The following is a 12706-nucleotide window of genomic DNA, read 5'->3' on the forward strand; positions in this document are numbered from 1 at the left end:
CGATTGACAAGACGTGAAGAGATTGTATACCACGTACATCCAAGCCAGTGACAGGGTGTGGTTTCTGGTGCATGAGAGTGTACATAGTTGTGAGTGGGTGTTGGGGTCTATAAGGTGGTGTTGGGTTTCAGATTGGCATCTCAAGCTAAAACCAGACCTAACGTAATTTAATTTGATAGCAAGGACAGAAGAAAAAAAAATGTTTGGTGATAGAACGTCTAAACTATTTCTCATTTCTGCTAGTCATGCACAAAATATAACAGTAAAAATAGGCTTATCTTTACAACAGAACAGAAATCAAAATGAATGTCTGCACATCTTACTTACCACACATGTTAAAATGTAAAAAAAATCAACATGGTGACGTTATGGTAAATCTAATGAGAAAGAAATGCACAAAATGCAGCAAAAGCAAAAAGAACCACAATGGAACACACAACCACTCAGATTAAAACCAAAATGCGAGGGTTAATTATCAAAGAAAATGCAGATGGGATGATGCAAGAAAGGAAGGGTGAAACAAAGGAGGAAGTGAAGGGGTCTGAAGTGAATACTGGCTGCTGGTTGGGTGGCTGGGAGAAAGCAACTGAGGAGAACAAAAGAGTGAGGATGAAAAATTATGCCGATGAACATGGAAGTGCCAGTGAAAATCAGGTTGGATGAGGGTGGGGGATGGTATCCATGCCGGGACTGGTTTATTTTACCTGCTCTTATGTTCACGTTTGGCATCTTAAACACCTTGCCGCCCTCTGTGCTCTTCTTCGCGACCGCCTCATCTGGTTTGCGGACGGGGGAGTGGATGAGCGGAGCTTGGGGTGGGGGCTGCTGAATGTCGAGTTTCTCCAGCTCGGTCTTGCTCTTCTGGGGGCAGTCCTGGGTGAGGAGGCGGTAGGAGCTCTGACTTGGAGCCTCCTCTTCAACCTTGGGAGGTGGGGCTACTTCGGCCACGGGTGGAGCTGAAAATGGAGGCACATCTTTTTGCCCAAAGCTTAGATCGTCATCCATGGGGATCTCTGGGGGCTTGGAGGAGGCAAACTTGGACGTATCCAGAGCCTCAAGAAACTCGTCGATAATGCCCCTGGGTGGGCGCTCAATGAACTCAAACTCCTCAGAGGAGACTTCATGCTCAGAGACCTCCTCAGCCATCTCGGGCTCCTCCATCTCCATCTTCTGGTCCATCTTCTCGGTTTCCACCTGGAAGCTGGCGGGGTTCTTGGCCATCGCTTCCAGGACTGGAGACAGAGAGTCTGCTGTTGGCGACTCCGAATCTGAATCCTCAGCGGGGGTCTTTTTGTTCTGGAAGTCAAGAGGCTCGAACTTTTCCATCATTGTCGGAGAATCGTGGCTTGAAAACCAATCTTTCTGCTCAATCTTGACTGGTTTCTCTTCCATGATCTTAGTGGGGGTGGTTTCCTCCGCCTCTTTGACAAGATCGAATGCGCTGAAGCTTGTGTCGTCTTCAACTTTTCCTTTGTCAGTCCCTCTCACTTCCAACTGCTCAGTCATCTCCTTCAGCAGGGACACTTTAGCGTCAAAGGCAAACGGGTTGTTGGCCGACAGATTGATTGGGGGGTTGGGCGACTCCATCATCCTCCGTTCAAGGATGGGACTCTGCTCCAGACTTCCCTCTGAGGAGCCGGAGTCCATTTTGTCGGGGTTGAGGGGGGAAGACTTCAGAATTTCTGGAAGCGACGGTGGCAGAACAGAATCTTCTTCTTCGTCTTCATCATCGTCATCTCTCAGAACAGATGAGAACTGATTCACTGACTGCATGAGAGAGTCAGCAGCCATCTCGCCTGTCTCAAAAGTGTTTCCCACATCTAAGAAAGATGGTGGGGTGTCATGAGATTCTCCAGTCTGGCCATACTGAACCAGATCCGGAGTGGGACTCTCTGACATTTTTGAGGCCCTGTTATCGGACTTGGAGTCTCCAAAATGGGAGTAACCACTGTCCGCCAATGGGGAATAGCCCTCAAATGGGTTATTATTCTTCTTCACCTCATACATCAGGTCATCATCTTCCTCAGACTGGTTGTTGTGCAGGTCTGGCTCATACCTGGCAGAGCTAAAGGGAGCTGTGTCCTTGGAGAATGTATCCATGGAGACTTTGGAGTTGTCTTGAGATGTTAGGAAAGGTGAATCCCAATGCTCTGTGGGGTTAGAGGAGGCAAGGTGAGACTCCGGGACCTTCATCTGGGGGTTCACAGGGGAGGGGCCAGTGGAGGACCTGTCTGAGCTAATCAGTTTCTCCTCAGGTGAAAAGGAAATGCCACTGTCTTCATTCAGATTATGAGGCCCTGGGTCTTTCCCTAAACTCAGGTAAGGACCAGCTAATGGAGCTAGGTCTTCCTTAATCTTACTACGGCGCGGTCCAGAGTCACCCTCTTCACCCACCCAAGGCATGTCCTTGGAATGAGTAGTGGGGGGTTCAGTGGCGAAGGAGCCAAAGGATGCAGCATATCCCAAAGCAGGGGGCTGGTTGGGACTCTCGGTCAGAGAGAGCTCCTCCAGAGAGTCGGGGGAGTGAAGAGGGGAGAGAGGAGAGATGGGAGCAGGGGAATCACCCTTCTGCCCAAGTGCTTGAGTAGAGAGGGAGGAGGGAGAATGTAATACAGAACATATCAAAGACATACTCCATTCCTTACAGCGCTCAGCACACCTGGGTAGAACTGTTATTACAAACATTTTGAGGAACGCAAGACCAGACAAGTGCTGCTCAAATGTTGGCTGTGGCTGGTACATGCAGCTTGTTGATCAGTTACAACAATCTGTACGAGTATTGTTCATAAAAAAAGGGCAAAAGGGCAGTGTCTTGCCTTTCCTTGAAAACTACAGAGAAACCAGTTTTTAAATCAATACCGAGGCTCATCTCATTTACACTGTTATCCAGATTAAGTTATCATGTTAACTCTCATAAAGATAAATTGGTTCTTTGAACATAGTTTAGGACTGAATTCTTTATCCTGGATGAAGTTAGTGAAATAAAAACAGTACATTCTAATTTTGAAATAAAAAGGTAAAAGAGTTGAAACTATCAACTGCACTAATGTAGGGTAGAGTTGAGCCGGTGAGAAAAGAAAAAAAAACCCAATTTGATATTTAGGGATCTAAATTTTTAATTCCGAGCAATTTGCTATATTAAGATATAGTGGAGCTATGTCTATCTGACGTCATTCTCCCTCGCTGTGTTGGACGCAGGGCTTCTTTGCTCTCTGCCAGCCGCGCACGAAGTTCAAGTGCATGTTTGTACACGCGAGCCCAACTAGCTAGCGCCCGCATCTCTGCACTGCACTTACACAGTTACAGCTGCTGCCGTGGGCTACTTTAAAAATTGTCCAGAATGTAAAAGATAACAATATAATTATGTTAAATGCCAATTCAACCAAATCAATCTTGTACGCCGGACCAGTAAAACTAGAAATCGACCCAACTCTAATTGAGAGAGGTGGCCTACCTTTAAAGTAAAACACTGAGAAACGTGGAAGTAGAAATAACTAATAGACTGTTATGGACATAATTTCACCTTGAAATCTTGATTTTATCGCTTACACCTTAATTCTCAACAATCAAGTTTGAGATAAGGCCAGACCTACAAATTAAGACCCTATAAAAACATTGAACTATCTTTTGAGTGTTGGAAAAGCTAAATAAAACTCAGGTAGAGAAGGAAATCAATGTGTCTTAAAGCGAAAGCTATAAAAGTTAGCCATGTTTTGGAATCAAACAGGACTAGAATATAAAGGTTTCCCATGTTGTTTGGAAGACTACCTTCCACAGTCAGGAGTTGGCAGCATTTGTCTGGTGGTCTGTATTTACCACCCTGGTTTGTTGGATAGTGGTAAAACATGTTTGTCCCCAGGTCTGGCACCAATACACCATGCCCAATCCATCTTACAAACACAAACTATTAAGTTGTGGTCGATAATGATTCCTCTCAAAGAACGTTCACCAAATATTGTTAAATATAATGATTCAATATTGTTTCGGTCAATCACTGAGGGGAATCATTATTTGTACGATACTAGTGTTAAATTCATGTCAATCTACTCCACAACATCAATCACATGAGTCACAATGCAACACAAGCAAAGTCAAACACCAAAGAGGTGACATAAATCTACAGCTTCTTACATGCAATGGGGTTATTTTTGCCACGTCATAGCAAAAGAGAGGGAACGTGAACTAAAGAAGTGGTGAAAGAAATTAAATGGGGGAAGACGTGGGGGAAAACCAAGCGAGCAGAGAGAACTTGCCTTTAGGGAATTGCATCAGAGGGTGAGGCTGAGCTTTAGAAGGAGAAGGTACATCTGTGGAGGAAAGAGAAAGCAGCAGAAAGTTTAGTCAGCCCAGAAGAGAAAAGACCAGGGGGAGCGACGGCGAGCAGCTTCATCATCACAGAACGCAGTTTGCGATGTCCGAAGTCTAACGTGGAAAACAGGTTCTTAAACCATCTCAATGGGCGAACATTTCTGTAAGTATCAGCTGGAACGTCTTAATTAGAGCTTTTGGGTGTCGTTAAATAAAAAACCAAAAGAGGGACACGTGGGTCCCTGCAGGGAAATCTTCACCCAATTTCTAAAAATACTATTTCACCAGAAGAACATTGGCTGCACCTTTTTAACCAGCACTGCATGTTGAAAGTGATGGTGCATGTTTACATGGCTTACTCAACCAGTTCTCTCTGAGGTGTGAATATTTGTTAAAGGTTTCATTCTGTAGTTGGGAGAAGAGGACAAAGGATCAATGTCACAGCGAGACCATACAGACACGACAGCTTGCTGTGGAGAAAGATAAGGAGGGCTGAAAGGAAACAAGAGGACAACCGTCGTGAGGAGACGCGAGAATAGAACAAATTCCCCTCTGATCGGGTTGAAGTGATTATGACTGGTTTGCAATAGGGATGCACCGATCTGATCGGCGCCGATCCATATCGGCCGATATTGCCATTATCGGTTTTGATCGGCGTTCTCAAAACGGCCGATCAGATGACGTAACATCTGCGAGAACTATCAGACGTTTCAATCGCCGCGCATCGCAACGGAGACGATGCGCCCGGCGAGGGCCGCAGAGTGAGAGGTCAGAGGGGATCCTCACCACCGAGCGGCGTCCCCGTCTCCCGAGTTGAATCTCTGGGTCGACTCAGCCGACTCTCACATGTCTGAGCCCCTAGAGACTGATGCTCACGGAAACTCATTCGATCGGGAGCGCGCGAGGGTTTTGATAAAGTTAGCGGAAGGATTTATGTGACAACATCCGGTTTTGCAAAGTTAGCAGAAAGAACCACGTGAAACAACATCCGTTTTTCAAAATAAGATGTCGACAAATCATACACTAGCATATAAAAGTAAACAATGAACTGATTTTGTATCTTTATAGATCGTTTCTGAGCTTTAGCTTAAATTATGCTAACATTAAAACATTTTTCCTGTACCAAGGAAGAGTTTATAAAAAATAAGTCAGACTTTTGTATGTTAAGAAAAGTCCTGTAAATAGATTTCCCCAAGAGTTCCAGGAGATGAATGATGCAGATGTGTTCCATACATATCTGGAATACCCTACAATAGCAATCAAACAATTTTAATGTATCAATTAGGACATTTTTCAAAGTAAAAGTCCTAAATGTTTAAAGAAATCTGTAATTTCTTTAATGTTTGAGTTGCTTTATATATGTATTTCCTCATAGTCCTAGGCAATAATGCTACACAATAAATAGAATGCTTCAATCGACACCGTGATCGGTATTATCGGATCGGCAGATACTGATTTCAGTGATCGGTGATCGGCACAAAAAACCTGATCGGTGCATCTCTAGTTTGCAATGATCAGATTTCCCAGAAGTGAGCAACCTGAACGGCGAAGTGCGGCGGATTGATGTCAAGTCAGTTTAGGATAATAAAAAAAAGAAAAAGGTTTGCCACGTTGCCATGGGAAAGCAAGAAGTTAAAACTACTGACATGGTTAGACATCTTTCCTTAGGTCAGCGGTAAGAGCCAGTATTGGGTTTATTCTCAGATAAAATGGATGGCACTGGGCCTGCACAGGTGAAATGGAACTATTTATCATAAGTAGTCAAATATAGACACACATAATGATGTTGATAGAGCTGAATCGAAAATATGTTATATTTGTGACAAAGTGTAAACATATTCCATCCATAGCTCTGCTTAAAAAACACAAAGAGATGCTCCTTATGCAGAACTTGCACGAGAGTCATCCGATTTTTTAAGTTGTCTTCAGTGTCAAATGTATCCAGTTGTGGAAGGAAATTAGTGCAGAAGATCCATAACAAGTTTGTCTAGTCAGGTGTTTGATCCAAAAAGTGAAGAGCGTTTTTACTTTTGCATTTTCAACATATCATTTCTGATTCAACGACAGCGTCCGCTCCTTCAAGCACAACAGAAGTGCTTTCCATGAAGTCATTAAAAGCATACAAACAGGAAAAAGAAACACAATAACTGAGGAGATGCTCTCAAGCAAGGCACGAGATTGCCAAAGAAGATTGGAGAGAGCTCGGTTTGCATTGAGCAGCTCCGAATGTGAAAATAAAAACAGTGTGGGAGACTCAAATACGCTCCAAAGTGATCAAAGTTACACATTATTTCGAGTGTGGACTCAAATCAAACTTTGACAATCAGTCAAAAATCTGCAAAAGTGCATCGTAAATTTAAGATTAAGAGAATTTGTCGGCAATAGAGTTTCTACTGATCTCATAATCTGATCATTTGTCCAATCTGATTGTTCATTTCAGGCCGCTTGGTTTAGTTACCTCTGCTGTCAATGTTTAAGTTCCAGCCATGATGAAGATCTGTAGGATGGAACCAGACAAGTTAATATTAAACTGGTTGTAAGCTTATCAAACATCAGACTAAATGGGAACCAAAAAGAATGCCTCTGGTAGGTACAAATACCAGAGATGATGCTTTATAGAGAAAAATGTAAAACAGTTGGTGATTTATTGTCCTGCAAAAAATCCCAGCTCGTGATATTATGACTGTCATTGCGCTACTTCTTGACCGTTTTCAAATCTGTAGGAAAATTTCAAATTATTTGGGAGTAGCATTTATGTCTGCTACAGGAAGGCATACACATATTTTTGAGTGCCATGAAGCTAAAGGTTGTACAGCACAAATTCAGGCTGTACCAGTGATCCGTAGCGTGTATCCTGTTATGAGAGTTAGACTACATACAAGAGGAACTGGGCCGTCTTTAGCCAATGTTACCAGATTAGAGTCAACATCACATGCCATCCTAAACATAGCTGGGAACAATGCACACTTCTGCTGGCTGAAGACACTTAAAACCTGCAGCAGGCAGCTGCAGTCGTTGAGATTTTGGTCATATTTGCTAATAATATTCAATAGGGCTGCAACAACGAATCGATAATTAAAATAGTTGGCACCAATCGATGATGAAATTCATTATCGATTAGTTGTGTCTCGTGATTATTACGCCACTTCGATTAGTCGCGGAGATGTTTGAATATTAAAATAAGTTGAGTTGAGTACAGAGGTAAAGGGAAGACCAGAATGAAATATAAAAATAAAAAATATATTCTATTATCTAACTTCCCGTTTATCTGCTCTGTCCTCTATACTGAGGTATTTGTCTCCTCCTTGAGCTATAAGTATCTTGATGCTTTTACAGCTCAGCACTGATATACGACTTCAGACCAACGGCTCACCTAAACAACTCAATGTACGATTCTCTGCTTCCTGCTGGTTTAAAATACACAAGTACGTAGCCTGACTATTTCAATTATTTGGAAAGGCAGTTCAACAATGCAGATAATTTTGGTCTATTTTGGAGAATAACTGACAGAATATCTGCGGTGACACTCGTTATCATCGTCTCTGCAGCGGTCTCGCTATAATCTACAACACCAACAGTTCTGCAACACTGCAAAAAAAAACTACTTCGATGTGGCGTCTCAGACTCTTTGACGTTCAATTTTGGAGAAAACTGCAGACACGACAGTGTGACAGAGAAACTGGCCTCCAGCTAAAAAACCAAGGCAATCCTTACTGCATGTCATCAGGACACCAGAAGCCTTTTATAATAAGGGGATGTCAGCGGCTCAGTAACATTTTAAATCAGATTTCAACCACAATTCAAACGGCCCTGAGTCTGATATCCATGTATAATCTCAATCTCTGGGTTTCCTGACGCTGCTACAGAGGAATTAGTCACGACAGAGCCCGGCTAGCCGTTTCCCCCCACTACCAGTCATTATGCTAAGCTAGGCTAACGACATCATGAGACCAGCCCTGTACTCCAAGGACATAGCAGATACTATAATCTGCTTTTATTCAATTACAGACATATTGGTTTTGATTTACAGCATATGACGATCAATAAGTAACATGACATGTCACAGATATGTGTGAGGTCATTCAGAAACAGGGTCTCATTACATTAACACTGTTAACGCTGTAAATTGTACCACTCATGACATAGTATGGTTTAAGATTGTAAAAGGACCATCATCAAAAGGTTTTGCCGATATTTCTTTCTTCTTTTCTTACTCTCAAATATCTTTATTGGTCTTTAAAGACATTTTCTGGCAGTTTCTGTATAAATCAGACTCAATCGCAAACAACAACCTGGTGATTTCACCGAATTGTAACAAGCAAGCCATCTTTGAAACACGAAAACATTTCAAAGACTGCATGTCTTTTGCTGAAAACTCAGCTTTAATGTGATTAATCAGCACAACATGGGTAGGTCTCATCATCTGTGGAAATCTGTTTATCACAGAGACAAGAGGCAAGATTTAAAACAGATTAACATGTGGTTCTAATTAAATATTGGAGTTTGATTCGCTTCCAGACTTTAAAGCCAGCTGCTGTGTAGAGTAAAAGCAACAGAAGCCACCTGGTGTGGCTGATTTGGGTTGAGGGGGCCTGACTGAAGCCCACTTGTGTGAAGCATTCACCAGGATACAGAGAAAACAACACTGGTCAGCATCAATTGAGCTTTAAACCTCCGTGACTTGTGTCCAACGACTACCCCCTCTCCATTTAATCCACCTGACCACATCACAAGCTCTTCACAAATACACAACGACGGCTTTAGGTGACCCTATAATAAGATGTAGGCCCGGCAGAGATCGTTCATTAACCATCCCGTCAGTCACGCTGTCGGACATGGCCGAGGGTGGGGTCAGAAATATTTTACCAAAAAGGTGACGACATGAATCTGAGTTGTTAAGTCACAGCAGCACTCATCGAATAAGAGTCATGTCCAGAGAAGAAGGACTAAAGAGACAATAGAGGAAAGAAGTGTGTGGGGTGATATTCGGCTATCGCACCATTTACCCCAAAGACATTGATGTGATACTTGTTTCTGATACATATTAAAATATATATTGGGGCCGAGTAGGATTTTAAAATCCTAGAGCCAAAATTGTCATTTTCAATATCAATCAATCTGCCAATAATTGTTTTCGATTAAATAAATAAATAAATGTTAGATGTCAGAAAGCATACTTGTTGCATTTGCTGGTGGTCCAACGTGAATGACACCCAGACAATCACCCCGTTTCTCTCCCCAAAGTTCCCATCTGCCCTCTAAACTGTAAACTATTGAATAGAAACAACAATGCTGTAAAATATTACGTTAAAAGAGGAGTTCCTGATACAGTAAAGGTCCCCTTGTGGACAATAATTTATGAATGCAGCATTTGCATCTCACGTTGACACTTTTGGGTCACATTTAGCTCGTCCTCCTCAGTTTGCTGGCATGATATAATTAAATGCAGACGATGAAAGATAAGAATTAAAGAAATGTTTAAAAAAGAAACAATAATGTGTGTTAAAAGATGGGAGACCATCTAAAGAGATGAAAAAGAGAAAACACATGTTTTATTAAATGGAAAACTGAGTTATTGTGCTCAAGTGTTAGAACATATGAATAATTGATTTGTGTCTTTTGTTTGGACTCCAGACTGCAAGGCTTTAACTGAAGCTCATGGCTTATTCACCTAAATGGGCCTTGCCAAGCAGCCCCACCCTGTCTCTCTGCTGCCAACGCCTGGAGGAGGCAAGACAGGCCTGTTAACCTGCTATCTGCCACATTCCCAATAAACAACAACAACAGCAGCTCAGAATAAACACTCGCTGTAATAAATTCCAAACATTACAAATACACCACTAGAAGATCATTCAGACCTGTGACAGCAAAGAGAGAAGGCTCACAGGCCTCACTGGCTAAATGTTTTTTCCAGATTTAGGGTGTTGGTTTGGGTGGAGATGGACGGAGGGGAGGGATGGAGGGAAGGAGGGGGGTGAACGCCTGATAATAGGCCGGCAACAGCAAAACACATAGCACCGATTAAAGGTTAGTCTGGAAATAATATGGAAAAGCCAGGAGACCGACAGGGAGTGGACGCGGAGCGGATTCCTTTGTTGTTACTAATCTCCGGGTTACAGCTCTGGTAAACCGTGGTGTGCTAACGAATCCATGCACCCATTATCGGACGGGTGCTCACCCCCAACGTGCGGTTTCATTATTGTATTCATCCGCCAAGATATAAAGTCCACCCACGCTGTATTGTCGCTATTTCAATTAAAAACCTCGTATTTTCACATGAGTGAACGACCAGGTTCTGGCGCTAGCCTGCTGTAGACAACCTGACACCGTGCGAGAGAAACATGATACCACTGGTCGTGTTGGGCCTGCTTTTGAGCTTTGTATAGCAGGGAAGAAATACCCGGGTGTCTAAAACCTTTTCAGCACTGTGGTATCCCTTTTTTATTTATACCGAAACCGACAAAACGCCCGATGTCCGATCATCAAAATACCCGATGTTAGCAACACCGGGTCCGAGGCACAGAAGCATATGTTCTGTCCGACCCAATAATGGCAAGTCCATCCGTGAAATACGTTAAATATGTGCCCGGGAAATGTTCAGTAAAGCACCACTTATATTAATATAAGAGGAGCAAGCTGTCAACGCTTAAAATGGTGCAATAGTGCCACCTCATCCAGGCAACAGGACGGCGTGCCTCCTGCAGTGTGCCGAAACAGGTGGGCCGCATCCCTCCAGCAAAAAACCGGAGCGAACCCGTGAGCTCATTCACCGGGAATCTGTAAAGCTGACCGACCGGACATAGCTCCATTTATTAAACCATGCACACACACGACCGGTTAAAAAGTGTGTTTTCAATACCCCCCGAAAAAAAGGACAGACATCAGGTTAGCTTCACGGTGAAACCGCTCCCCGGAGCACCGCTAAGCCCGCTAACCGGCTAGCCTCACTGTCACGGAGCATAAAATACATTCACGAAATATTTCGACACGATATAACTGGCAATAAAAAAAGTTGGTTAAAAAAAGATATAAATGTGGCACCACGCCCCTCTTTTTATAATTCATCTCCTTTTCGGCGTCCGGGCGAGAAAACAATGCTAACGGTCGTTCGATAGAACGTTCAGTAAACGTTAAAAGAATCTCGGTTAACAACATCACACTCGAAACGTTCCGTTCGATACAAATGTATCTCTTTGAGGTAGATTACATATTACAAAGTTCGATACATTGTTTCAGTCACTCACAAGATGCTGGAGCTGGAGCTGGTGCTTCCTCTGTCACCGCAGGTTGCTCTGCTGCTGCTGCTTCTGCGGAGGCTGGGGCTGCTTTCCAGGGTTCAGCCGCTGGGAGGGCGTCGTTCTCAGGGGCAGGTTTAGGTTCTGGCTCTGGTTCAGCCTGTGGCTCCGGCTCGATGTGCGAAGACTCAGGTTCGACTTTGGGGGCGATAACTTCTTCGGGGCTCTCGACGATTAAAGACGGGATGTCGTCGCGAACGAAAGAGAAGCTCGTGGAGTCCGGCACGGCTGGCTCCGGAGACGGTTCCGTTATCTCTGGCACCGACACCGGGTCCCACACTCGGACGGGCTCTGGTAACGTTACTGGCTCCTCTTTTGTGAACTCGTGTGCCTCACTGTCTTCAGCTAAGTGGCGGTCCAAGGCGTCCTGAGCCCCGCCGACCAAGTCCACAATATCATCCACGTCGTAGTGGTCCTGTTCGGGCTCGTCCGGCTCGGCCTGGTAGTGGTGCGCCTCCCCACCGAATAGAGTGGTGGAAGAGACGTGGTCGTTGTCTGCCATTTTTCTTTTTGTTTATCCTCAAACTGTCTTCTGAGGTGGAAAAAAAAGTTTCCGATCGGTTAGAACTTGGGCTCGGTGTCCTCGTGTTACTAACTTCCACCGGGGGGGGGGGGCAGGAGCAATGAAACCGGTAACTCTCTCCCGGTACGACTGCTCGTGACACCGGATAGAGTTGGACAAGTGAGCCACAAGTCAGTTGAGTCGGACCCGAGACTCAGACGAACACCGTGAATTTGAGAAGGAGTGGAAGGGAACTCTGCTGACCAATAACCTGCGGGTTGACCCCTGATTGACGCAACCTGTGGCCAATCAGAGCCCGTCTAAATTAGAGGCGGACCCCGCACAGCAGAGTGGAGGTGTAATGGGACACCTCCTCTAAAATTTAGGAGCAGAACGTTCAGTCTGTTCTCTGACATAACTCCAACAGGTCGGTTATTACATAACTTTAACCTACTTTGTTTCTACTTCTGGCTCAACACGTGTCATACGGTAGCCTTGAAGTACTGACACTTTACTTTAGCATTACCAATTCATACTCATACTTCAAAAGTATAATTTATAATTATTGCAATTAGCTCGTTCTAACCTGTAGTTATGACAT

The 12706-nt window shown here is 43.9% G+C and overlaps 1 protein-coding gene across 6 annotated transcripts in view; it reads right to left on the bottom strand.

The window, feature by feature from the left end:
* Window positions 1-12278, bottom strand: part of rtn4a (reticulon 4a) — a 28792-nt gene extending 16514 nt beyond the window's left edge. The window contains exons 1-4 of one of the 6 annotated variants that reach the window (XM_056435000.1): window positions 11553-12278; window positions 6767-6805; window positions 4254-4307; window positions 705-2579 (exon numbers count right to left, since the gene is read on the bottom strand). In XM_056435000.1, coding sequence (XP_056290975.1) covers window positions 705-2579; window positions 4254-4307; window positions 6767-6805; window positions 11553-12105 — 2521 coding nt within the window. In that variant the 5' untranslated portion in view covers window positions 12106-12278. The remainder of the gene's footprint in view (window positions 1-704; window positions 2580-4253; window positions 4308-6766; window positions 6806-11552) is intronic. The other 5 variants (XM_056435001.1, XM_056435002.1, XM_056435003.1 and 2 more) reach the window with 5 other exon arrangements.
* Window positions 12279-12706: the final 428 nt, after the last annotated feature.

This window comes from Pseudoliparis swirei, chromosome 17 (assembly GCF_029220125.1).
Source record: "Pseudoliparis swirei isolate HS2019 ecotype Mariana Trench chromosome 17, NWPU_hadal_v1, whole genome shotgun sequence".
Taxonomy (NCBI): Eukaryota; Metazoa; Chordata; class Actinopteri; order Perciformes; family Liparidae; genus Pseudoliparis; species Pseudoliparis swirei.